Consider the following 27,745-nt stretch of genomic DNA (forward strand, 5'->3'; position numbering starts at 1 on the left):
AAGGCACACAGAGAGCAGGAGAGAAGTAAGGCACACAGAGAGCAGGAGAGAGGTAAGGCACACAGAGAGCAGGAGAGGGATAAGACACACAGAGAGCAGGAGAGAGGTAAGACACACAGAGAGCAGGAGAGAGGTAAGGCACACAGAGAGCAGGAGAGAGGTAAGGCACACAGAGAGCAGGAGAGAGGTAAGGCACAGCGAGCAGGAGAGGGGTAAGGCACAGAGAGCAGGAGAGGGGTAAGGCACACAGAGAGCAGGAGAGAGGTAAGACACACAGAGAGCAGGAGAGAGGTAAGGCACACAGAGAGCAGGAGAGAGGTAAGGCACACAGAGAGCAGGAGAGGGGTAAGGCACACAGAGAGCAGGAGAGAGGTAAGGCACACAGAGAGCAGGAGAGAGGTAAGGCACACAGAGAGCAGGAGAGAAGTAAGGCACACAGAGAGCAGGAGAGAGGTAAGGCACACAGAGAGCAGGAGAGAGGTAAGGCACACAGAGAGCAGGAGAGAGGTAAGGCACACAGAGAGCAGGAGAGGGGTAAGGCACACAGAGAGCAGGAGAGAGGTAAGACACACAGAGAGCAGGAGAGAGGTAAGGCACACAGAGAGCAGGAGAGAGGTAAGGCACACAGAGAGCAGGAGAGAGGTAAGGCACAGAGAGAGCAGGAGAGAGGTAAGGCACACAGAGAGCAGGAGAGAGGTAAGGCACACAGAGAGCAGGAGAGAGGTAAGGCACACAGAGAGCAGGAGCGCTGAAGATCTTGTAACAAACTCAGGCGGTAGCACGACCGGGGCTCAAACACAAGGCATTGCGACTGTCAGTCCAACAGCTTTGCCATGGCTGTTTTTCTAAGTTATGTCGCTACAGTATCTTCAGTTCAAATTCCCATGAACATGAAGTATTAAACATGATCACCTCTTATCATCAGATAGACTGAGGAATTTTAAGACAGTGGTGACCCCTAAAAACCTGTCAATCTCTAGGGTTTATGTTACACAATTAGACCTATACATCTATCTACATCAATAAATAATAATCAGTGTTATGTAATAATAATCTACATTCATTTTAAGATGTAAGTCGCTCTGCATAAGAGCGTCTGATAAATGCCTAAAATAGAAAAATTCACATTTAGGAATCAATCTAGCCTCAATTGTGTTAAATGGTATTCAACCAAGACTACTGGCTGTCCAAGATGTTGATGTTACATGACCCTGTTTCTACCTCCTCCCTCCAGGCTATCCCTTCAACGACGTGTGCCAGTGGTTCATCGATCGTGCCGACCTCATCTTCGTGACCTTTGACCCCACCAAGCTGGATGTGGGCCTGGAGCTGGAGATGCTCTTCCGCCAGCTGAAGGGACGTGAGTCCCAGATCCGCATCATCCTCAACAAGGCAGACAACCTGGCCACCCAGGACTTGATGCGTGTCTACGGTGCCCTCTTCTGGTCGCTGGCGCCCCTCATCAACGTCACAGAGCCCCCAAGGGTCTACGTCAGCTCTTTCTGGCCTTACGACTACGCACCCGACACCAGCCGCGAGCTGTTTAAGCGCGAGGAGATCTCCCTCTTGGAAGACCTAAACCAGGTGATTGAGAACCGCATGGAGAACAAGATCGCCTTCATCCGCCAGCATGCCATCCGGGTGCGTATCCACGCCCTTCTGGTGGACCGCTACGTTCAGACCTTCAAGGACAAGATGAGCTACTTTAGTGACCCCGACCTGGTGTTCAAGGAGATCGTGGACGACCCGGACAAGTTCTTCATCTTCAAGTCCATCCTGGCCAAGACCAACGTGAGCAAGTTCGACCTGCCCAACCGTGAAGCCTACCAGGACTTTTTCGGTGTGAACCCGATCGGCAGTTTCAAGTCCCTGTCCGCCCAGTGCTCCTACTCAAGCGGCTGCCTGCTGGACAAGATCGAGAAGGCCATCACCAGCGAGCTGCCGGGTCTTCTAAGCAGCATCAACCCAGGCAAGACCCCCCCCGGCCTGTCCTCCTGCGAGGCCACTGGATGCGGAGACAAGCCTAAGAACCGCTATCGGAAAAACTGATAGAATACGAGAGAGAGGGGGAGGGAAGAGGAGAAAGGAAGAGGAGGAGGTGTGAAGGAGTGATAAAGGGGAACGGTGACATTTGTCAGACCCCCGGTCTTGTCAGAAGCCTGTAATGTTGTTGTTTGAGGAGAAGGGAAGGGTTCATTTAGAGGGTTGTTTCTCAGGAGAACAAGAGGTGGTGGTGTGTTGAGGATTTGGGGAGAGGAAGAGATGGAGGGAGGGAGGGTTGGTTTGTGTGTCTGATTTGGCAGCGGAGAATAATAGTTGCTTGGAGAGATGAGAAGATTACAGAATAACTCATCTCCCTCCTCTCTCCCTTGCACAACCACAACGAACTGTCTGTTATTGCGGGAAAAATATGTAAAATTGTATAAAACAAAAAAATCGTGAGACTGAAACAGTCAACCACCAGCTCCCTTGTATGTGAATAAAATGGGAAATTGGAAACAGGAGTTGCCCATTTGTTTTACAAGATCTTATTTGAAAAATGCATTTCAGCAGGTCTCACTTCTCTGCGATGTTCTTTGTCTTTCTTTTTGAAGTCTGGGTTCAGTCCTTTCCACAGACATTACATCTTGATCTTTTCTCTCTCCTATGAAGGCATTATAAGCTCAGCCTTTAGGTTTAATAACACTGTGGAGATACCTTTTAACACTGCATGTTAGATGACAGATGGTATTTATTTAATAACAGATGATATCATAGGTGCATGTATTTACCTTTCTCACTTTGAACTTTCAATAATGTTCCCTTAAACAACTGACAACCCTTATGGTGCAGTCCCAACAACCCCTATGTACGGTGCTGTAAGATGGTCCACTCTGTTGGCCATCTTTCTTTTATATGCTTCTTCTCGCTCTCAGGTTGTTGACAGCCTGTAATATGAGCAGAGACGAAAGAGGAAGTGAGACATCCTACTCCCTTATTTTTTCTGGTTCATATGCAGTCCATGAACTAAGTAGACCAGACCCAGCTGTTATCGCATTGGTGTCTATGGGAGAACACCCCTTAAGCAGACCATTTTTTTCAATGGTAAACGGTCTGAGTGGGACATCTTCATTTATCCACCATCTTTGATATGAGCAGTGTCTTGAATGCAGAGGTCAGGGTCATGATCTTCACATCCTATTGGGGGGGGGTGAGGGGGTGGGGTTTTGGGTGTACTCTGATTCACTTCTTAACTATGCTTACTTTGCTGTTGTTGTTTGAGTATATACATTTGCTGGCTTAGTTGCCAGGTCTGTTTGTGCTTTAGCCCAGACCTTCTATCATATCGCATGACAAATTACAAACAGAGAAGAGTTGGCTAAAGCACAAACAAGTCTGGCAACCCAGCCATGAATCTTCCATTGTCTGATAGGAATTCAATATTGTATTTCAAAGTTTTCTTTCTCCTTTTAAATGATACGCTTGCCAGCTTTTTAGCTGAATGACCAACAGGATATAAAAGTGAAACATGTTACATGAATGAAGGAGAACTTTTTCATGGTGTGACAGTAAATAAACCAAATGATGTGTGTTTGAGTGTGACATGTATGTCTTTATCCATTTCTTCTGCAGGTTAGCGAGCCATTTACAGGTCTTGTAATAATTATGTATCTTTCAGCCCCACTGTACATAGTTCAACATAGGTCATTGATTACATGAGTAGCCAATCACTACAAAACATAGATTGTTACACACAGTTATATATTTATTACACAGTATAATGACACATTGCAACACACAGAAACTAGTGCCAAGAGGTTGTATTGGATTTTCTGAGAAAGATTGTTGAGTAACTCCCTCTCAGAGGATGCTGCATCCTTTAGTTCACGTTTAATGTATTGCCTTCATGCGCTCTAGAACAGTGGGACTTCCTCTTTAGGGAGGTAAAGAAGAGAAGTAGAAGGGAGGAGGGAACGGATTCATGACTATTGGCAGCCCTTTGACGTCTGTGAGAGTTGAGGGCTGTGAGTAGAAGTCACCCAAAGGCTCAGATCTAGGATCAGCTTACCCTCACCTAACCTTAACCATCAGGGGGAAGAATGCAACACTGACCTCAGATCAGCGTCTAGGTGCAACTTCATCCTACTCTAAGCTGAGGCTGCTGAGCTGAACCTGACCTGAGGTCTCTCCTCTCCTGCTACAGCCAGGTGGGGATCAACTGGGGTCTATTCAGTGATGTGAAACCATCTAAATGTTGTTGATCGAAGTAGAATGAATAGAGCTGACATGATTCCCTGTTCTATCTGACAGGCAATCAGATTTGTTCTACTCAAAACATTTATCCGATGTGTTCTACTCAAAACATTTATCAGATGTGTTCTACTCAAAACATTTATCAGATGTGTTCTATTCAAAACATTTCTATCAGGTGTGTTCTACTCAAAACATGATCAGGTGTGTTCTACTCAAAACATTTCTATCTGAATGTTCTGTAACATTACATCCTCTTGAACAGGGAGGTGCATGGGAGGTAACTAACAACATTAGAATGAGTAATTGGCGTCCTCAACTCCAAAGTTTGTAGTAGCAAAAAGTATTTTGGCTGCCGGGTTCAAAAGGCATACACTGGACAAAAGGAAACATCTACTCACTGAAATATTCTTGAAGTTTTCATGTATTTTTTTAGCATCAGAGGTCAGAGCAAATGGAGGCGTTTCGGCAACAGCCTTCGTCTGAACAATATTATTTTATTCTCCACTAACAACATTAGACGTCCAATCCCTTCTATTAACAAACGAGTCACTTATCCTCACCCTGTCTTCCTCACCTTCACTAACCATTGTTGATCAACAGGGCCCTTACAATGGTTCATTGCAAAAAGGAAGAAAATAATCGGTGACAATTTCACTGCAGTAATAAAAAATGGATGAACCTAAATAAAGCATGTGTACAATACTGTGAGTGTCTCTGCCAGCTCTGCTTTCTATGCACTGTGTTCAACACGTTTGGTTTGGCGTTTGTAGACCTCCTAGTTAACTCTGTAGTTACAGGGCATGTCCAGCAGAGAGAGATATGTGGTACAGTAGCCTACAGTACACATGATTCAGTACAGTAGCCTACAGTATACATGGTTCAGTACAGTAACCTACAGTATACATGATTCAGTACAGTATCCTACAGTACACATGATTCAGTACAGTAGCCTACAGTACACATGACTCAGTACAGTAATCTACAGTACATTGATTCAGTACAGTATCCTACAGTACACATGACTCAGTACAGTAGTCTACAATACATTGATTCAGTACAGTATCCTACAGTACACATGATTCAGTACAGTATCCTACAGTACACATGGTTCAGTACAGTAACCTACAGTACACATGACTCAGTACAGTATCCTACAGTACACATGATTCAGTACAGTATCCTACAGTACACATGGTTCAGTACAGTATCCTACAGTACACATGATTCAGTACAGTATCCTACAGTACACATGACTCAGTACAGTATCCTACAGTACACATGATTCAGTACAGTATCCTACAGTACACATGGTTCAGTACAGTATCCTACAGTACACATGATTCAGTACAGTAGCCTACAGTACACATGGTTCAGTACAGTAACCTACAGTACACATGACTCAGTACAGTAGCCTACAGTATACATGATTCAGTACAGTATCCTACAGTACACATGATTCAGTACAGTATCCTACAGTACACATGACTCAGTACAGTATCCTACAGTACACATGATTCAGTACAGTATCCTACAGTACACATGATTCAGTACAGTATCCTACAGTACACATGACTCAGTACAGTAGTCTACAGTACACATGATTCAGTACAGTATCCTACAGTACACATGATTCAGTACAGTAGCCTACAGTACACATAATTCAGTACAGTAGGCTACAGTACACATGATTCAGTACAGTAGCCTACAGTACATAATGTAGGCTGCATGATTCAGTTTCTGCATGTCTACATTGTGCATATATTCTGCTTAGCCTGATCGTGAGATCATAGCTCCCCACTTTGAAGAGAGGTAAGCCCAATAACGTGAACACTGCTTTATTTACACAATAGTAGTTTTGTTCACTGTTCTCTGATGAAAGGGAAGGTGAAAGGGGATACAAGTGTCAACGTGCCTTCTGGTTGTAGTTGTTGTTTACTTTTACTGTGGTTGTGGTAACTAAGAGACACACAATGCATGCAGACACACACACACACACATTTTCATAGTTCTTCACATCTCAAGTCGCCTCAAGATTGAGTTCTCTCAAGTCCTGACCCTCTCTCTCCCTCCCCTTCCTCTTTCATCTCCTCTTCCTCCCTCATCTGTCGTTCTCCTTCATCTCCTCTTTCACTCCTCTCCCTGGAATGTGTAATATTCTGACGTCTGAGAATGTCTGAACTCATTACTGGTGTGAACATGCTGGACAGGCTGAGGATTTTCCTCTCGCTCTGTTAGGAGGGGATAACCTGCATGCCTGTCTGTCTGCGTGTGTCTGGCTACCTGACTGCCTGTGCATGTGTGTATGTGTCTCTGCGTGCATGTGTGTGTCTGGCTACCTGACTGCCTGTGCATGTGTGTATGTGTCTCTGCGTGCATGTGTGTGTCTGGCTACCTGACTGCCTGTGCATGTGTGTATGTGTCTCTGCGTGCATGTGTGTGTCTGGCTACCTGACTGCCTGTGCATGTGTGTATGTGTCTCTGCGTGCATGTGTGTATGTGTCTCTGCGTGCATGTGTGTGTCTGGCTACCTGACTGCCTGTGCATGTGTGTATGTGTCTCTGCGTGCATGTGTGTATGTGTCTCTGCGTGCATGTGTGTGTGTGCGTACTTGTACCTGCATCCATGTGTGATCTCTCTACCACCTTTACATTTTATTATACACTAGCCAAGTGTGTCTGTAAGCACTCTCTCTAATCCTCATCCATCTCCACAGCAAAGCTGTGTAAAGCTTTATCTTGGCCGGGTCGCAGTTGTAAATGAGAACTCGTTCTCAACTGGCCTACCTGGTTAAAGGTGAAATAAAAAATAAATAAAGCCTGAGCAGGTTCAGGTGAGCTCTAAAGGTGTCCTCCTCCGTTCTGTTTAATATAATCCACTCTCCTCCTCTCTGATATCCTCAACCCTACAGGGCTACAGACTGGAAAGACCAAAGAGGAGACAGTAATCCCACTGCCAGCCTGATCTCTCAACCTGACACACACACACACACACACACACACACACACACACACACACACACACACACACACACACACACATATATGAATGAATTAATGCACACACACACACACACACACACACACACACACACACACACACACACACACACACACACACACACACACACACACACACACACACATATGAATGAATTAATGCACACACACACACACACACACACACACACACACACACACACACACACACACACACACACACACACACGCACACACATATGAATGAATTAATGCACACACACACACACACACACACATCATTTGAGTCTACAGTGAAGGGCTGACTCAGCAGGGGTTTTACTGGAGTGTGAAGTGAGAGTGTGTGTCACATACTGTAACTTCAATCATTAAGGGCTCAATCATTGAGGAATCTGTAATGCATGAGCTTTACAGATTTAATAGAGCCCTAACTTTAGGGTGGGTGTACATTAGTGGGGATATTTAGAATAAAACTCCTGAGATGGAAGATAACTCAGGAGAAGTGGTTGTGAATAAACCAGGGCATAATACAGTCATATTAACCACATCCAAAAAGGGCACCCTATTCCCTTTATAGTACATTATGTTTGACCACGGCCCATAGGGCTCTGGTTAAAAGTAGTGCACTTTATAGGAAATATGGTGCCATTTGGGGCATACATTTCATGTTGGATATAGCATATTCCATGGGTGCAACTTTGGTTTTTGTGGGGGAACATAATTTTTTATCCGGTTGGATTAACACTCCAAACAGCCTACCCGACCGCTTGGAGGCGTCCACATGGTCCTAAAGCACACCGTAGCTTCGTTTTGTATCACATTCCAATGATAAAACTGGGGGGGACAAAAATGCATCCCCAGTGAAAGTTGCACCCATAGCATATTCAGGAGTCAAGTGTTCGCAGACGAGAGTTATCTTCTTAATAATGAAGAAGAGCGACCCATGTTGTGATGTGAGACTGTGAGAGCTGGTAGCAGCAACGGCCTATCCCTGGCTGTCAAATTTCCCTCTGTTGTTTGCTGTGTTAGTTTGCCTAGAGATTCTTTATATAGCCGTGGCTGAAAGCCTGGCACCCTTCTCTTCTGTCTCTATGTTTGGGATACAGTGCTTGACAATAAAGCGCAGGGCAGGTTATTTGTCGTTCCCACGAATCCAGCCGGACAGAGCAGGAAGTTACTCCAAACTGTACTTCCCTTCTCACGTCAAGCGGATGGCCTCAATATTCCATTGATGGAAAAAGGTAATCAAATGTCATACTTGAGTAAAAGTAAAGAAATGACTCAAGTAAAAGTGAAAGTCGCCCAGTAAGGTACTACTTGAGTAAACGTATTTGGTTTTACATATACTTAAGTATCAAAAGTAAATGTAATTGCTAAAATATACTTAAGTATCGAAATTAAAAGGCATTTGTATAAATGATTTCAAATGACTTATATTAAGCAAACCAGACCCAACAATAGTTTTTAATTATTTTAATTTTACGGATAGCCAGGGTAGTGGCGATTTTAGCATGTACATCTTGGTGGGGCAAACGTTTAATTGTTTTTTAAGATGCATGCCAGCAAAGCCACAACACAACACTAAACAATACATTCATTGCACTATAACGGTGACAAACGGTGCCAACAAACTGTTAGGGCCTACATAAAGCTGTCCCAACAGCAGAGCTTTCTTTTCAGCACCATGGAGTGAATCCTTACCACTTCTACACCTGGCTATCAGCAGAGCCTTGTCTGGCAGAGAAACAATTCATTCAGCCTCATTTACTGCCTTTAAAAAAAACATAGCTGATATGGCTGACTTGCTTAAACAAATGTGCTTTCTTCTGACAATTGAGATCTACAAACTATGGCGTAAGGGAACGATGAGCGGATAAGAGGCCATCCTTAATTCCGATCAAGACATTAATGAGCGAGCTAAGATGAACGTAGTCAATATAACTATTTGTTCAGCACTTTTGAAATGTATTCAGAACATGGGTTGCTCTTATAGTATTCTCCCTGTACACCAAATCAGAACAGTAGGATAAGTACAGGGGTTATATAAGCAGACAATGAAAGCTCTTACAATACTTGATGATGATGTTTCTCTAAAACAGGTTATAGGCTACATGTGCACCACCAAGTCAGAACAGTAGGCCATGAGGGGGAAAGGGACCAAATAATTAAGGTGAGGCACATGGGCTACTAACAGCTTACTAAATAACATACACTTAGTATTACTTTATTGGCTACAGTATACATTTCTCCTTGGCATATTACATAATTTATGCAGCAGCATACAATACAAATCTTGGCATGAAACTTTGTCATCAAAGTCTGGCATTCTCTGGATTCATGATAACTGCTTTCAAGACAACTGGGAACTCTGAAAAAACAAGGTTGAGTCATAACGTCAGTGATCTTCAGATTGGAGCTCTAGAAAGAGGCCCGAGTTCCCGACTTGGAATTCCGAGTTGGATGACCGTTCAAACATTTTTTTCCCAGTCGGAGCTGTTTTTTTTCAGAGTTCCCAGTTGTCTTGAACTCACTGAAGTCTGAGATTTCCCAGTTCAGAGTTTACAGTTGTTTTGAAGGCGGCAGAAGTCATGCTGGATTGACAGCATGGCCAATGTATTCAACCTTTTCTGGCCCATGGTGTTGTGTGTGAATGTTTATCCTTTTAAGCTTGTAAAAGAGACCCTTAAACCCAGACTTGGACCACAGGCAGGCAGGGGAATAGCAGGCAGGGGAAGCGAAATACTAATTGCTTTGCAATGCTTGCAGTTGCCACTGATTCCTTCCAACCCACTCATTGTTGAATTTGCAATTTCCAACTTGTTGTGTAATGTTTATGTCCAATGGCCGATGAGCACCGATACGTTTTATCTAGAATTTCTCTTCATATGACAAGGATTGAAAACGATTTGCCAGTGTCAACGTTATTCATGATGATGACTACTTGTCTTGCTTGCTAGATTTTGAAAGTATGATGTTGACATGTACAATCAAAGCTATGGTAGATATAATGTGATTTGACGTAATTTTATCTGTGGCCAATGACCTTGAGCCTTCTTGGATGGGCACTTCTATGTAAATCTATGGCAGCACCCAAGGGGTTTGAACTTTCTAGCTCTCCCTGTAGATTTTGCAGTGACGTAGTGTCCCCATGAGTGACAGAACACTGAGCCAATCATGGTACAACTATAGAAGATTACTAACCCCTACACTCTGTATTTTCCGCTGGCTGCCCCTCCACCACAAAAAGCACCGAGCCAGGCTGAAACACCTGCAAATGTGTTTTTACATTGTTTGCAAACTGATATGTGACACACAGTAATGCTAAAATAACATGCAAAACAGGCAGGGCTCAAAACAGGTGGGTCTCTGCCCCACCTGCCCTGAATGACGGGTCTCCACTGAGCCAGGGGCACACTCCAACACTTAGACATGATGTACAAACAAAGCATGTCTGTTTAGTGAGTCTGCCAGATCAGAGGCAGTAGGGATGACCAGGGATGTTCTCTGTTTAGTGAGTCTGCCAGATCAGAGGCAGTAGGGATGACCAGGGATGTTCTCTTGATAAGTGTGTGAATTGGACCATTTTCCTTCCTGCTAAGCATTCAAAATGTAATGAGTACTCTTGGGTGTCAGGGAACATGTAAAACTTACATTTTGTTCTTCAGGATTGTAGTAAAGTTGTTAAAACATATCAATAGAACCTCAAAAACGGCTTAAGTAGTTCTTTAAAGTACTTTTACTTAAGTAATGTACACCACTGCAATATTCAACTGTAAAGTTCACTCCTAGACTACAGTTGAAGCCTACATACAGTAGCCTATAAAAACCTTTCAATGTCACTTTCTAAGTCTATAATGAATGCATGGGGAGGAGTGCATAATAAATAGAGAATAAATAGAGCTATAGGCAATGAGCTATAGGCAAATGACAGGTGGTATTAATAGATTTAGTGGGCTAGCATTTCCCATGACATTTGATTGTAATAGTTTGTTCTCAATATTGAAGCCTGGGGACATGGCACCGTTAATAGTATCATAAGGGAGCTGTTCTCTCTGGGGGTTGTTGCTGTCTTTGTTCAAGGCTGCACCCCGCCCTAGCACGCCTCCATACTCACTTTGTTATGGTTCCACGAATACCCCCTACACTAAAAACCCCGGTGGTCTCGGTAACATCGGTGGTAGTGAGTGAGGAGCCCACATTTCTTCGAGAATATGGCTGGCGAGGTGAGGGCGTGTACCGACGCGCTCACTGCGGGTAAAAAAGAAAAGGACACCCCACCTACCCCTGAATACGTGCTCGCCACCCTCCAGTCTTTCCCTTTCTCGCTTTTGCGTGCACGCACCTAAACTCGTCCGCCCCCCTGTCACTACTCTCGTCCCTCTCTGACCCAAAGTCAGTCGCACACATTTATACACATGCGGGTGGACGGCAGATTCTGAAATCTCCGTGAAGATGGTGGTACCGGGGCCGTTTTTTTTAACTGTGCTTGGATAGCTCACATAACGCTTTACAGCGGTATCCATTGTGCCTCTTCTGGAAAGAAAGACCGGCGAATGGCCAGACAACGGGGATAGAAGAACATCTCAAAGGGATGGAGAGGATCGGACGGGAAGTGCGTTTAAATAGCTAAACCCGAAAATCTGCCTTGAATAAAATAGAAGTATTTGGACAGAAGAAAAAGACGCCTGCTTCTTCATGCAATTGAGTTGAAGTGGGGGGATCAAGGAGCGGCTTGTCTGTTCAGGGAGGACTCGGTGTCCGGGGGATACGAGGAGGGGAGAAAGCTTGTAATTAGCCCATATTCTCCACTTGCTATTCGTCTGCGACTCAATGGGAAGAATAGTGGCGTGGGAAAAGTTTCCATCACACGCGCAAAGGAGGACGGAAAGGGGCTACATACAACCAAGACTGGCTTCAGCCGTGGCCCTGTATGGATGGCAGACTGAAGTTTACTGACAATTAAATTGCCGGTCACTCGTGGAATTATGGGAGAAACCAGTGCCAGTTATCAGGAAATTCAAATAAATGTTATGTTAACTTGACTGTTATTGTTTGATTGTATTATCAAAACAATATTTACTCAACACAGACTGAGCATGGGCCGGATCCAATAAAGTAGTATTTGCGCGTGTAGGCCTACACTTGATCTCCAATTCAATTGTAGGTCTACTACATTTTGCAGCTCTTTGCTCTATTCTGCCACCTTGTCCTCTTCAAATTGCCCACTTCTATCAGCGTGGATCCCGGGAATAGGAGGCGCAGCTTTGGAAATTCCGGAGAGGGAATTCAGGAAAGGACGTGGCTCCATCCATGGAAATACTTACGAATGGGCCTTTTCCCAATCACAGCAAGAGCATGTGGGTAAAGAAGGATAATGGGCATTAGACGTCAGTGTTTGTTTTCTCTTTCTTGTTTATGTGAAGACATTTCCGCCTTAAATAACCCGGCATATGTCAAACAATAGTTCCGTAACTGTGGCTTTTCTTGCGATGCCTTTACAACGCCGGCGCTTCGGTTTATTTGGGGAATACAGGATAAAGTTCCACACACACTGTTAAGTGTTTGCGCGTGAAGTTTGAAAGGATAATTTTTCTCATATATCACTGTAAATTGGAAGCAATTTCTGAATGCATTATAGTCTACTTGTTTAAAAGCATTACCATGTAATATATAACATATAAGAGGACAGGCAGGAGGCTACAGTTCTGTAGACGCGAATATAAATGCAGACGCGATCTAAAATCAATAGAGGATTATTTTGACAGTGCATGTACAAAGAATGGCTATGCAGGCAGCCAAGTAGTGAGAGCATGAAGGAATTTGATCCAGGTTTCAGTTGCCATTATCTGAAGAATTTGTACCAATATATCAGTAGTCTACAGTCGGCTATTTAGTCAGGGAAATGCTACTGAAGTGCTACTGAAATGCTACTGAATACTACTAAAGTAGTATTACACAACTACGTGTCTACAGTCAACATAATTATGTTATGTAAGATTTTGACTTCTCCCCAAATCTTTTTCAATGAGTCAAAAACAGTTGTCAGTACTTGGACTGGAACAGAATGAACTGTGCGACACAAGTGCGTCAAAACAGAGGGGCAAGTATAAGAATGCGAGTATTGACGTCATGAGGGGCAATAATTAACAGGTCAGAATCCAGTACAGGCTCACGTGTCAGACTTTTTCTTTGGAGATGTTTTCTGTTAGTGCATCATTTATTTCCCCCAACTTTTGCTTTTAATTTACACTTGTTCTAGTCTAGAGGGTACCACTCAATACATTCATAGCCTACATTGCCTTGCAAATAGCAATTCGCTCTATTGTTGTCTAATTTCTGTTAGATTAAAAAGCAACATGGCATCCCCCCAACATCAGCAGCTGCTGCCTCACAACACAGAGGTGAGCTGTGACTCAAGCGGCGAGGGCAGCGTCTCCGTGAGGATCAGCAGTAGTGTCAAACACAAGCACGGAGGAGGAGCCGGGGCGCTGGGTGGCATGGGAGGAGGCTTCATGGGGGGCGGGTCCAAACACTGCAAGTACAGCATCTCCTCTAGCTGCAGCTCGGGAGAGTCCGGGGTTCTCAGGCCCGTGGTTAAGGGGCTGCGAACCCAGAGGAAGATGCCCCAGCTGTTCGAAAGGTCTGCTGGGCACTTCTGGGACCCAAAGTTTGACTCTCCCATCCTGGAGGAGGCATGTAGGGAGAGGTGCTTTCCCCAGACCCAGCGGAGGTTCCGCTACGTCCTCTTCTACCTGTTCGCCGCCAGCCTCCTCTGGGGGGTGTACTTCAGTGCCAACCCCGACCGGTGTGACCGAACTGCCTTCCTCGTCCCCACCGCCTGCTTCCTCCTCTTCTGCCTCCTCCTCTTCCTTTTGACATTCACAAGGATCTACGCCCGCTGCTACAACCAGGCGTCGCTGCTGCTCATCGTGGTGACCTTTGCCCTCACCCTGGCACCACAGATCCAGACAGCCGGCTTCAGGGACCTGGAGACCCTCCCTCCTGAGGATGTGGTGGAGGATGTGGGGGACTTCAGTGGCATGGAGCCCAGGAATGTTACCTTCAACCGGGACTTACCCACGGGCAGCGCCTGCCTATCTCCAGTAGGGACCTTCTCCCTGGGCATGGAGGTGCTGCTGCTACTCTACAGCGTCCTCCACGTCCGACTCTATGCCTCGGTGCTACTGGGACTTCTCTACTCTGTGCTCTTTGAGGCTCTGGGATGGCTTCACCTCACCCAGGCTGCTGGGGATGGTTGGAGCCAGGCCTCGGAGGGGTCAGACTCTGACTGGGACACTCTACGCTGGCTGGGGCCAGCCAAAGCTTTGCTCCACCTGTGCGCCCACGCCATCGGCATCCACCTTTTCATCATGTCTGAGGTGCGATCGCGAAGCACCTTCCTCAAGGTGGGCCAGGCCATCATGCACGGCAAGGACCTGGAGGTGGAGAAGGCGCTGAAAGAACGCATGATCCACTCTGTGATGCCTCGGAGGGTGGCTGACGACCTGATGAAGCAGGGCGACGAGGAAGGCTTGGCGGGCGGGAGCTCGGCCAAGCGCTACTCCAGCAGCGGCGCGGCGGCCGTCATCTCCAGTCCCAAGAACAACAAGAGGAATAAGACCTCAATCCCGAGAGGCCAGATCATCTTCAGACCCTTCAACATGAAGCGCATGGAGCCCGTCAGCATCCTCTTCGCGGATATCGTAGGCTTCACCAAGATGTCTGCCAACAAGTCGGCCCACGCTTTGGTGGGGCTCCTCAACGACCTCTTTGGACGTTTTGACCGGCTGTGCGAGCTGACGTGCTGTGAGAAGATAAGCACCCTCGGGGACTGCTACTACTGTGTGGCAGGCTGCCCTGAACCTCGGGCTGACCATGCCTACTGCTGCGTAGAGATGGGGCTGGGCATGATCCAAGCCATCGAACAGTTCTGCCAGGAGAAGAGTGAGATGGTTAACATGAGGGTGGGTGTCCACACGGGCACTGTCCTGTGCGGTATTCTAGGGATGAAGCGATTTAAGTTCGACGTGTGGTCCAACGACGTGAACCTGGCCAATTTGATGGAGCAACTGGGCGTGGCTGGGAAGGTGCACCTATCAGAGGCCACCGCCAACTTCCTGGATGACCGGTACCAGAGGGAGAACGGGCGGGTCACTGAGAGGGTTGGACAGAGCGTGGTGGCGGACCAGCTGAAAGGTACGTGATCAGCTGGTTGCAAGGCGGGGCTTGCACATCTGTGGGAATGGGTTGTGATTTATGTGATTGCTTTCAGTGGTGGGAAAAGTACCCAATTGTCATACTTGAGTAAAAGTAAAGACACCTTAACAGAAAATGACTCAAGTAGAAGTGAAAGTCACCCAGTAAAATACGACTTGAGTAAAAGTCTAAAAGTATTTGGTTTTAAATATACTTAAGTATCAAAAGTAAGTGTAATTGCTCAAATATACTTAAGTATCAAAAGTAAAAGTATAAATAATTTCACATTCTTTATATTAAGCAAACCAGACAGCACGTTTTCTTCTTTTTTAAATTCACGGCTAGCCAGGGGAACACACCAACACTCAGACATTTACAAATGACGCATGTGTGTTTGGTGAGTCCGCCAGATCAGCGTCAGTAGGAATGACCAGGGATTTTCTCTTGGTAAGTGAGTGAATTGGACAGTTTCCCTGTCCTGCTAAGCATTCAAAATGTAACGAGTACTTTTTGGGTGTCAGCGAAAATGTACAGAGTAAAAAGTACATACTTTTTTAATGTATGCAGTGAAGTAAAAGTTGTCAAAAATGTTAATAGTAAAGTACAGATACGCCAAAAAACTACTTAAGTAGTACTTGAAAGTACTTTTTCTTAAGCTTTCCAGTATTGCCTGGCTGTCAGGAGTTAAGCACAGATTGAGATGTTGTTGTGATTGCTAAATGTAACATGATATCCAGTCTTGTGTATTTGCTTTAGCATGGCATGGAGAGAGTCAGAAGCAACATTGATATTGATCTCTCTATGCAGTGGAACATTTTAACATACCCTGGGACTGTTCTGGTTCTGCTTTACTGACGGCCTCTCTATCAAATAACATTTTAACATACCCTGGGACTGTTCTGGTTCTGCTTTACTGACGGCCTCTCTATCAAATAACATTTTAACATACCCTGGGACTGTTCTGGTTCTGCTTTACTGACGGCCTCTCTATCAAATAACATTTTAACATACCCTGGGACTGTTCTGGTTCTGCCTTACTGACGGCCTCTCTATCAAATAACATTTTAACATACCCTGGGACTGTTCTGGTTCTGCCTTACTGACGGCCTCTCTATCAAATAACATTTTAACATACCCTGGGACTGTTCTGGTTCTGCTTTACTGACGGCCTCTCTATCAAATAACATTTTAACATACCCTGGGACTGTTCTGGTTCTGCCTTACTGACGGCCTCTCTATCAAATAACATTTTATTTGTCACATGCGCCGAATACAACAGGTGTACCCCTTACCATGAAATGCTTACTTACAAGCCCTTAACCAACAATACAGTTTAAGAAATAGAGTTAAGAAAATATTTACTAAATAAACTAAAGTAAAAAATATTTAAACAAAAAGTAACACAAGGAAATTACATAACAACAACGAGGCAATGTACAGGGGGTACCGGTACCGAGTCAATGTCCGGGGGTACAGGTTAGTCGAGGTAATTTCACGGTAGGGGTAAAGTGACTATGCATGGATAATAAACAGCGAGTAGCAGCAGTGTAAACAAAGGTGTGGGGGGGGTCAATGTAAATAGTCTGGGTGGCCATTTGATTAATTGTAATCTATCGGTGCTCTACTGATGCAGCAAGGTCACCTAACGGCAGTTTCGCAACACAGGCAGCAGTAATAAGGACGTTACGGCTGTTCAGTTTCACTTAGTAAACCTATGTGGTTTTTCTGAAAACCCTGACACCTTTATGCTGTGTTGTTTATGTGCTGCAGTACGGTGCACCCATTTCTGTTCTGAATGAGAGCTTTATATAGGGCCAGTAGGGACACTACATCAAAGGTGATTGGTGGTTCCCTCTTTGTTGTCCGTGACAGCGAGACACGTGGGGCCTGGCACTGGTCAAGGTCAGCACCTGCTTCACAGTGTCGTATGTCATACGTTGGGGACATCAGGGACAGGGGGGTTCAGTCTGTTGGGAGGTGCCCTTTGTGGCTGACTGGGTGTTGGTTTTATGTGACACTGAACCACAAACAGACGGTTGTACCCCTCTCTCCCCTGTCCTCCCCCTTATTTCTGTTCCCTGTTCAGTTATACTGCCTGCCTGCCTGCCACCCAGACGTCGTCCTCAATGTGACCCTGTTCTCTTACCCTGGCTCTGAACCTCCAAGGGATTGTCTTACCTTAGTGAGACTATTTCCTTAGGGGGAGACACTATAGACCCAAACTGTTACAGACCTATATCTATCCTACCCTGCCTTTCTAAAGTCTTTGAATCCCACTGTACCTTCTCCGCTATGCAATCTGGTTTCCGAGCGGGTCATGGGTGCACCTCAGCCACACTCAAGGTCCTAAACAATATCATAACCGCCATCGATAAAAGGCAAGACTGTGCAGCCGTCTTCATCGACCTGTCCAAGGCTTTCGACTCTGTCAATCACCGCATTCTTATCAGCAGACTCAACAGCCTTGGTTTCTCAAATGACTGCCTCGCCTGGTTCACCAACTACTTCTCAGATAGAGTTCAGTGTGTCAAATCAGAGGGCCTGTTGTCCGGACCTTTGGCAGTCTCTATGGGGGTGCCACAGTCTTCAATTTTCGGGCCAATTCTTTTCTCTGTATACATCAATGATGTCGCTCTTGCTGCTGGTGATTCTCTGATCCACCTCTACGCAGACGACACCATTCTGTATACTTCTGGCCCTTCTTTGGACACTGTGTTAACTAACCTCCAGACGAGCTTCAATGCCATACAACACTCCTTCCGTGGCCTCCAACTACTCTTAAATGCAAGTGAAACTAAATGCATGCTCTTCAACCGATCGCTACCAGCACCTGCCCACCCGTCTAGCATCACTACACTGGACGGTTCTGACTTAGAATATGTGGAAAACTACAAATACCTAGATGTCTGGTTAGACTGTAAACTCTCCTTCCAGACTCACATTAAACATCTCCAATCCAAATTGAAATCTAGAATCGGCTTCCTATTCCACAACAAAGCATCCTTCACTCATGCTGCCAAACATACCCTCGTAAAACTGACTATCCTACCGATCCTTGACTTTGGCGATGTCATTTACAAAATAGCCTCCAACACTCTACTCAGCAAATTGGATGTAGTCAATCACAGTGCCATCTGTCACCAAAGCCCCATATACTACCCACCACTGCGACCTGTATGCTCTCGTTGGCTGGCCCTCGATTCATATTCGTCGCCAAAACATCTATAAGTCTTTGCTAGGTAAAGCCCCGCCTTATCTCAGCTCACTGGTCACCATAGCAGCACACTCTCCAGCAGGTATATTTCACTGGTCATCCCCAAAGCCAACTCGTACTTTGGCCGCCTTTCCTTCCAGTTCTCTACTGCCAATGACTGGAAAGAATTGCAAAAATCACTGAAGCTGGAGTCTTATATCTCCCTCACTAACTTTAAGCATCAGCTGTCAGAGCAGCTTACCGATCATTGCACCTGTACACAGCCCATCTGTAAATAGCCCACCCAACTACCTCATCCCCATATTGCTTTTTTTTTCTTTCTCCATTGCACCCCAGTATCTCTACTTGCACATTCATCTTCTGCACTATCCATCACTCCAGTGTTTAATTGCTAAATTGTAATTATTTCGCCACTATGGCCTATTTATTGCTTTACCTCCCTAATCTTACTACATTTGCACACACTGTATATAGATTTTTCTATTGGGTTATTGACTGTACGTTTGTTTATTCCATGTGTAACTCTGTGTTGTTTGTGTTGCACTGCTTTGCTTTATCTTGGCCAGGTCGCAGTTGTAAATGAGAACTTGTTCTCAACTGGCCTACCTGGTTAAATAAAGGTGAAATATAATAAATAAATAAATAAGTGCCACTATTTATGCAACGGCTTTTCTTTATAAATGGAGATGTCAGCAATTTACAGTGCATCTGCTCCGCCTCGTTTCAGCCTGACTCTTCTCTCTCTCTCCGTCTCTGTTCTCTCTCTCTCTCCGTTTCGCGCTCTCTATTCCTCACTGTCCCTCTGTCCCTGCTAAATTGCATAACCCCAGAGAGACCAGTAATTCGGTTTTATTTGATGCATTTATGCAAATACCTCTGATGGAACTATAACTCTGGCTTAATGTTCCTTTTCATCATCTGGAGAATCAGTACATTATCACCTAGCAGTAATGAAGTTATGGTGCCAAACGGAGCTGTGTTTGAAAGGCTGAGGGATTGAACCGCCACTAAAATGTGCAGAAATGAAAATCACCTTTATTCTGGTCTCGACCTGTTTCTCTCGCCAGCCCTAGCAGTATCAGAGGCTCACGCTACATAACAGTCATTGTGGGCAATGATAGACCATGTTTTGATTCAGTGAGTTTGTTGTTGGTGCGTCGTGAAGTTATGTATCTAATGAATATGCAGCACTACCAGTATACTCTACCAGTATACTCTACCAGTATACTCTACCAGTATACTCTGCAGTGTGTAGTCAGGGTTTTCAGGTCAAAATGACGGGTCACCTCGCTCATTCCCACGACCCTGCGTCCCACATGCAAGGGGAAAGGGTCCTTCACAGCTAGTAGGTGGATGCTGTGCTGGCTGACCTGTGTGTTACATCTCATCATTTTTAGACGCTGGGCGAGGAACTCTGCAGAAAGAAACATTGTGGCCTTCACATATATACAGGTAGGGGAAAGTCCTTTCCCAGCTAGTAGGTAGATGCTGGTTTGGCTGACCTGTGTGGGAAAGAAATGAGCAATGTCATGCAGTACATCACATGATTCTGAGTTTCTGGCTGAGACACTGCAGAAAGAAATACTGAGATTCTTATTACAACTTTAATAGTGACAACGTTTCGGTATAAGGAAGGACTATATATTGTTCATGCCTTTTTGTGTCTCTAGGCCTATGTTGGATCACAGTGGTGCCAACCAGGGTAAATGCCTGTGTGTGATTCCAGAGCATGAAGTCAATCTGAGCATTGTCATAGCATTATAACAGAGTGGCAGCAGGGCTGGCGGCGGGGCTGGCGGGCGGGCTGGCGGCGGGGGTGGCGGCGGGGGCCGACGCCTCAGCAGGTGCAGCCGGTCAGCTGGAAATGATGGATGATGGCGGGAAGGAAGGAAGATTCTTCTCTGTCAGAAACACCACCGCTCCCGTTTGTCAGGCAGCCCCTGGAGTGTCTTTAGTAGGCCACACACACACACACCAGCAGGCGTGAAACAGCCCTGAAACCCAACAATGGTTGAATGTTTTATGGAGTGGTTGGGCCCGTTATGCTCTCTCCATCTGAGGGAAAATGGTGTCTTTTAACAGGTCCCCAGGCGCCTGTCCTAGACCGTCTGTGTAGTGTTAGTTTCCCTTCTCCAATCTCTCCCTCCCTCCTTTCATCTATCTCTTATCCATCTCTTTCTCTCTTCTCTCCCTCTGTCACTCTCCCTTCTCACTGCCTCTGCTTCTCTCTCCCTCCCCCCTCTCACTCTCCCCTCCCCCCGCTCTCTCCTCCCCCGCTCTCCTTCTTCCTCATCCTCTCAACGATACTGTCTGTTAGGGCCGTTTCACACTGCATCTTTGATGTGTGGGCGTGTTGCTCTCTCTGTGACTTTACCATCATTCCATTTCTCAACACCATGACTCATGGTTACAGTCAGATCATTGTAACATTACGTAGTGAGAACAAACCTTCAAGATTTGTGTATTTTAGTCAGCATATATAGTGTGCCAAGTAGCCTGTCTCTGTCTCTACACTGCACAACTCTAGCAGCAGTCTCTGTCTATACACTGCACAGCTATAGCAGCAGTCTCTGTCTATACATTGCACAGCTATAGCAGCAGTCTCTGTCTATACATTGCACAACTCTAGCAGCAGTCTCTGTCTATACATTGCACAACTCTAGCAGCAGTCTCTGTCTATACATTGCACAACTCTAGCAGCAGTCTCTGTCTATACATTGCACAACTCTAGCAGCAGTCTCTGTCTATACATTGCACAGCTATAGCAGCAGTCTCTGTCTATGCATTGCACAGCTATAGCAGCAGTCTCTGTCTATACATTGCACAGCTCTAGCAGCAGTCTCTGTCTATACATTGCACAGCTCTAGCAGCAGTCTCTGTCTATACATTGCACAGCTCTAGCAGCAGTCTCTGTCTATACATTGCACAGCTATAGCAGCAGTCTCTGTCTATACATTGCACAGCTATAGCAGCAGTCTCTGTCTATACATTGCACAGCTATAGCAGCAGTCTCTGTCTATACATTGCACAGCTATAGCAGCAGTCTCTGTCTCTACATTGCACAGCTATAGCAGCAGTCTCTGTCTATACATTGCACAGCTATAGCAGCAGTCTCTGTCTATACATTGCACAGCTATAGCAGCAGTCTCTGTCTATACATTGCACAGCTATAGCAGCAGTCTCTGTCTATACATTGCACAGCTATAGCAGCAGTCTCTGTCTCTACATTGCACAGCTATAGCAGCAGTCTCTGTCTATACATTGCACAGCTATAGCAGCAGTCTCTGTCTCTACATTGCACAGCTATAGCAGCAGTCTCTGTCTCTACACTGCACAACTATAGCAGCAGTCTCTGTCTATACATTGCACAGCTATAGCAGCAGTCTCTGTCTCTACATTGCACAGCTATAGCAGCAGTCTCTGTCTCTACATTGCACAGCTATAGCAGCAGTCTCTGTCTATACATTGCACAGCTATAGCAGCAGTCTCTGTCTCTACATTGCACAGCTATAGCAGCAGTCTCTGTCTCTACATTGCACAGCTATAGCAGCAGTCTCTGTCTCTACATTGCACAGCTATAGCAGCAGTCTCTGTCTCTACATTGCACAGCTATAGCAGCAGTCTCTGTCTCTACACTGCACAACTATAGCAGCAGTCTCTGTCTCTACATTGCACAGCTATAGCAGCAGTCTCTGTCTATACATTGCACAGCTATAGCAGCAGTCTCTGTCTATACATTGCACAGCTATAGCAGCAGTCTCTGTCTCTACATTGCACAGCTATAGCAGCAGTCTCTGTCTATACATTGCACAGCTATAGCAGCAGTCTCTGTCTCTACATTGCACAGCTATAGCAGCAGTCTCTGTCTCTACACTGCACAACTATAGCAGCAGTCTTCAGCCAAGGAATCAGCGTGTTATGAGCTTGCCAGGCGAGTAATGGGGCTATATTTACATTTTAGTCATTTAGCAGACATTTGTATCCAGAGTGACTTACAGGAACAATTAGGGGTAAGTGCCTTGCTCAAGGGCACAATGACAGATTTGTCACCTAGTCGGTTAGTGAATTCTAAATAGCAACCTTTCGGTTACTGGCCCAACGCCTTTAACCAATAGGCTGCCATAAGTGCCCTTTACTTAATAACGGCAAGAGGAAGAAGTGATTTGCAGCGCAACATTTCTCGCTCGTTAATTAGATTCAAGAGGGCGAAGGCGTCTGCCCTCGTCACTCTCCCTTTTTTTCCTGCCTCAGGTTAAATGTGCCGTTCCCACTCGTCTGACTCCCCCCTGCTCCCCCTCTTCTCTTCTCCCCCTCTTCCCCCTCTCCTCTCCTCCCTTCCCTCCATGATGTATTCAGTTCACTTCCCAAGATGTATCCTGTCCTTGTAGATTTTCTTGGCCCGCTGAGAGAGCTAGCTGTCAGGAGGAGAGAGTTGTGCTTGTTCGCTGTGAAAAATCTTCCCCACTGTCTTAGCGTACGTAAGCTACAGTAAATCATGGTGGGAAGGTGTGGATTCTGGCAGGGTCGGAGCTCTTCGCTCGCCCAGCCGTGGGAGTAAGTGGCTTTGACCCAGACACTAATCGTTGTGCCACTGCCCCCCCTCCGTGGTCTTGATGTTCTTTTGAGTTAGTTAATGTCTCACTCTTGGTGTTCAGGGCCTTCAACGTTTTTTAAAAGCTTCATCGCGTTCACAGAACAAGATTGTATTCAAGCCTTTTAAAAAAAATCTATAACTGTGTCTTTTCCCCCTTTGGCACTGCTAAGCCAGGCCGAGCTGTAGGCCTACTGGGCTGGACTGGTTATGCATCCATCATAGTTGCTGGAACTGTGCTGGAAAGCACAATGTGATATAAAATATCCAAGCCACCCAGTTCAGGACGGATCTATAGTCTAAAGTGTGAATCAGGCATTTCATTACACGCATGCTTAAACACACTCGTGTCTGACCTACAGTACCAGTCAAAAGTTTGGACAAACCTACTCATTCAATGTTTTTTCTTTATTTTTTACTATTTTCTACATTATATAATTATAGTGAATATATCAAAACTATGAAATAACACATATGGAATCACGTAGTAACCAAAAAAGTGTTAAACAAATCTAAATATATTTTAGATTTTTCAAAGTAGCCACCCTTTGCCTTGATGACAGCTTTGCACACTCTTGGCATTTTCTCAAACAGCTTCACCTGGAATGCTTTTCCAACAGTCTTGAAGGAGTTCCCAGATATGCTGAGCACTTGTTGGCTGCTTTTCCTTCACTCTGTGGTCCAATTCATCCCAAACCATCTTAATTGAGTTGAGGTCGGGTGATTGTGGAGGCCAGGTCATCTGATGCAGCACTCCATCACTCTCCTTTTTGGTCAAATAGTCCTTATACAGCCTGGAGGTGTGTTGGGTCATTGTCCTATTGAAAACAAATGATATAGTCCCACTAAGCACAAACCAGATGGGATGGCGTCTCGCTGCATAATGCTGTGGTCGCCATGCTGGTTAAGTGTGCTTTGAATTCTAAATAAATCACTGACAGTGTCACCAGCAAAGCACCATCACACCTCCTCCTCCATGGTTCACGGTAGGAACCACACATGCGGAGACTCTCCGTTCACCGGTTAAAACCAAAAATCTCACATTTCCAATGGTTTAATGTCCATTGCTCCTGTTTCTTGGCCCAAGCAAGTCTCTTCTTCTTATTGGTGTCCTTTAGTAGTGGTTTCTCTGCAGCAATTCGACCATGAAGGCCTGATTCACACAGTCTCCTCTGAACAGCTGATTTTGAGATGTGTCTGTTAATTGAAGTCTGTTAAGCATTTATTTAGGCTGCAATTTCTGAGGCTGGTAACTCTAATGAACTTATCCTCTGCAGCAGAGGTAACTCTGGGTCTTCCTTTCCTGTGGCAGTCCTCATGAGAGCCAGTTTCATCATTGCGCTTGATGGTTTTTGCGTTGTTTTTTTCATCACTGCACTTGAAGAAACGTTCAAAATGTTTGAAATGTTCTCTATTGACTGACCTTCATGTCTGAAAGTAATGATAGACTGTCATTTCTCTTTGTTTATTTGAGCTGTTCTTGCCATAATATGACCTTGGTATACCACACCTACCTTGTCACAACACAACTGATTGGCTCAAACACATTAAGAAGGAAAGAAATTCCACAAATTAACTTTTAAGAAGGCACACCTGTTAATTGAAATGTATTCCAGGTGCATACCTCATGAAGCTGGTTGAGAGAATGCCAAGAGTGTGCAAAGCTGTCATCAAGGCAAAGGGTGGCTACTTTGAAGAATCACAAATATAAAATCTAGACACTTTTTTGGTTACTACATGATTCCATATGTGTTATTTCATAGTTTTGATGTCTTCACTATTATTCTACAATGTAGAAAATAGTAAAAATAAAGAAATACCCTTGAATGAGTAGGTGTGTCCAAACTTTCGACTGGTACTATAACTGTGTACAATTTATTGTTGTGTTTGTAGCCTCTGGCTGAGTGCCAAATAGTTAAATGTCACAGGTGCATCCTGTTAAGGATGAGCTAGCCAGCCCCTAAGTGACGCTCTAATAATAGCCATTCTTAATCTGCTTGTGTCTGTCTACATGGTGCTAATAAGTCATTTTGACATTGTTTTTAGTCTTACATTTCCTTCACTAAAATTGCTGACTGTATGCAGAATGCCTTGTGAGTTAGTTGAGATGTGAATACAGTCTTAGCCGAGGAAGCCTAGGCCTAAACAGGGAAGTTGACAGGTCTGTCTGAATCGTTGGGGAAGTGGAGTGCAGTCTTCTGAAGGAGCGCAGTATCATCTGTGATTAGATTTAAAAGGGGCAGCAGGTAGTCTAAGAGCGTTGGGCCTGTGGTAGAATTACAACATTATGTTAATCACATTACTTTCATATAAGAATGTAGGCCTATATTAGTACATTCACACTGTCTGTTTTTCTGAGAGGCAACATAATAGGGGTTTTAGAACTCTCGTGGCTGTGCGAACTGAGAGGAGCCTCTGAGATTTAACGCTGACAGTCGATTTACGATGGCCTGGTATGTGGGCCTGGTATCGTTCCCAATCAGAGGCAGCTGTCTATCATTGTCTCGGATTGGGGATCATATTTAGGCAGCCTTTCCCACCTGTTGTTTGTGGGATCTTGATTTTGTATTGTTGCTTTTTTAGCCCTACAAAGCTGGACGTTTTGTTACTCTTTCTTGTTTTGTGCCGGTTATCTAAATAAAAATGATTAACCTACCCCACGCTGCATCTTGGTCCGACCATCCTTCAAACAACGATCGTTACAGGCAGCCTCCTGCACCTCTCTGATTCAGAGAGGTTAAATGCGGAAGATACATTTCGGTTGAAGGCATTCAGTTGTACAACTGACTAGGTATCCCCCTTTCCCCTTCTATCCCTGACAAGAGCAGTCAGTAGGCACCTCTTCAGAAGTGGCTTTTTGATCTCCACGTACCTCTCTCCCCCTGTCTCTGTGTGGTCCCGACGGTTGGTATATCTGTCTGGTCTAGTGTCTGTCTGCCCACTTGTCTATCCGCCCCCTCGTCCGTCTGCAATGTTTGCCCGGCCCCCTGTTGTCCCTATCTCAGTGGAAATGGGAGCTATTTTGGGCTCTCACCCTGGAAATTACCTGGCTGTGTCCATCCTGTTTTGGTGACTAATTCGGAGCGATGGCACCTGCAGAACATCACACTATAGTTAGAGCTAAATGTCAGCATCATAGAAATAGAGTTACTAGAATGGGCATCCCCTTTCAAGTCAATGAGACCATGATAGGTGGACTAGTAATTCTATTTCTACAGTTTGTATGGCTCTCTTTAGTCTGTTTTAGATGACATTCAGGTGACAGAATTCCAGCGCTCGGACAAGAGCTGGTTATGCTGCTTTGAAGTGGATGGATCATATTATTATATCATATTCTTGTTGAATGTAGAACCCTGACTGTCCCGACTTCTGCCGAAGTTGGTCCCTCTCCTTGTTCGGGCAGCGTTCGGCGGTCGAAGTCGCCGACCTTCTAGCCATCGCTGATCCTCTTTTCATTTTCCTTTGGTTTTGTCTTGTCTTCCCTCACACCTGGTTCCAATCCCATCAATTACATGTTGTGTTTTTAACCCTCTGTTCCCCCTCATGACCTTGTCGGTGATTGTTTATTGTAAGTGCTTGTGCACATCTTTCCTGGTGTGCGTTGGGTTATGTACCCATTTATTTTATTTTTCTGTTTTCCGGTGGGTTTTTGTTATTAAACTGCGCCGTTGGAAACACAGTTATTTCTCTCCTGCGTCTGACTTCTCTGCCGCCAGTTCGCATCCCTTACACTGACCTTCTCTAACTGTACTGCTGAGCTCAGTGGTGTACTGCTTCTGCTAGGGAGCTGGGGCGTAGACCTGGGTTCAAATACTATTCAAAATCTTTCAAATACTTGGAGTGTTTGCTTTAGCCTGCCTGGAGTGTTAAATGGGTGGAGTTTGCGGTTTTGAACGTATTCTATTGGTTTCTTTTTGCCAGGCAAGCTCAATCAAACACAGCACAAATGATTTCAAATAGTATTTGAACATAGATCTGCTGGGGGAGCGTTGGATCACATCACTCTCCTCCTCTCTAAGGACATGTTAAATTAAACAGGACTGGGTCATTGTCACGTTCCTGACCTGTTTTCTGTTGTTTTGTATGTGTTTAGTCGGTCAGGGCGTGAGTTGGGGTGGGCATTCTATGTTATGTGTATCTATGTTGGTTAATGGGTTACCTGATATGGTTCTCAATTAGAGGCAGGTGGTTTACGTTTCCTCTGATTGAGAGCCATATTAAGGTAGGTTGTTTCACATTGTTTGTTGTGGGTGGTTGTCTCCTGTGTTTGTATGTTGGTACCACATGGGACTGTATCGTTCGTTCGTTTGTTTTGTAGTCTGTACCTGTTCGTGCGTTCTTCGTTGTATGTAAGTTCTCATGTCCAGGTCTGTCTACGTCGTTTTGTTATTTTGTTAATTATCAAGTGTAGTTCGTTTTTTCGTCTTGTTTAATAAATTTCATTATGTCTAACTACCACGCTGCATATTGGTCATCTGATCCGTCTCGCCTCTCCTCGTCCGAGGAGGAGGAAGA

At 45.1% G+C, this 27,745-nt stretch overlaps 2 protein-coding genes across 2 annotated transcripts in view; both read left to right on the plus strand.

Annotated features, from left to right (window-relative positions):
• LOC120044083 (sarcalumenin-like) overlaps positions 1-3,054 on the plus strand; it is a 47,937-nt gene extending 44,883 nt beyond the window's left edge. The window contains exon 8 of the mRNA XM_038988671.1: positions 1,235-3,054. Within this exon, the coding sequence (XP_038844599.1) occupies positions 1,235-2,049 (815 nt within the window). The 3' untranslated portion in view covers positions 2,050-3,054. The remainder of the gene's footprint in view (positions 1-1,234) is intronic.
• Positions 3,055-13,531: 10,477 nt separating this feature from the next.
• The window catches only part of LOC120044084 (adenylate cyclase type 9-like), an 89,976-nt gene continuing 75,762 nt past the window's right edge, over positions 13,532-27,745 (plus strand). The window contains exons 1-2 of the mRNA XM_038988672.1: positions 13,532-13,682; positions 13,737-15,425. Coding sequence (XP_038844600.1) covers positions 13,586-13,682; positions 13,737-15,425 — 1,786 coding nt within the window. The 5' untranslated portion in view covers positions 13,532-13,585. The remainder of the gene's footprint in view (positions 13,683-13,736; positions 15,426-27,745) is intronic.

This window comes from Salvelinus namaycush, chromosome 3 (assembly GCF_016432855.1).
Source record: "Salvelinus namaycush isolate Seneca chromosome 3, SaNama_1.0, whole genome shotgun sequence".
NCBI classification, from domain to species: domain Eukaryota; kingdom Metazoa; phylum Chordata; class Actinopteri; order Salmoniformes; family Salmonidae; genus Salvelinus; species Salvelinus namaycush.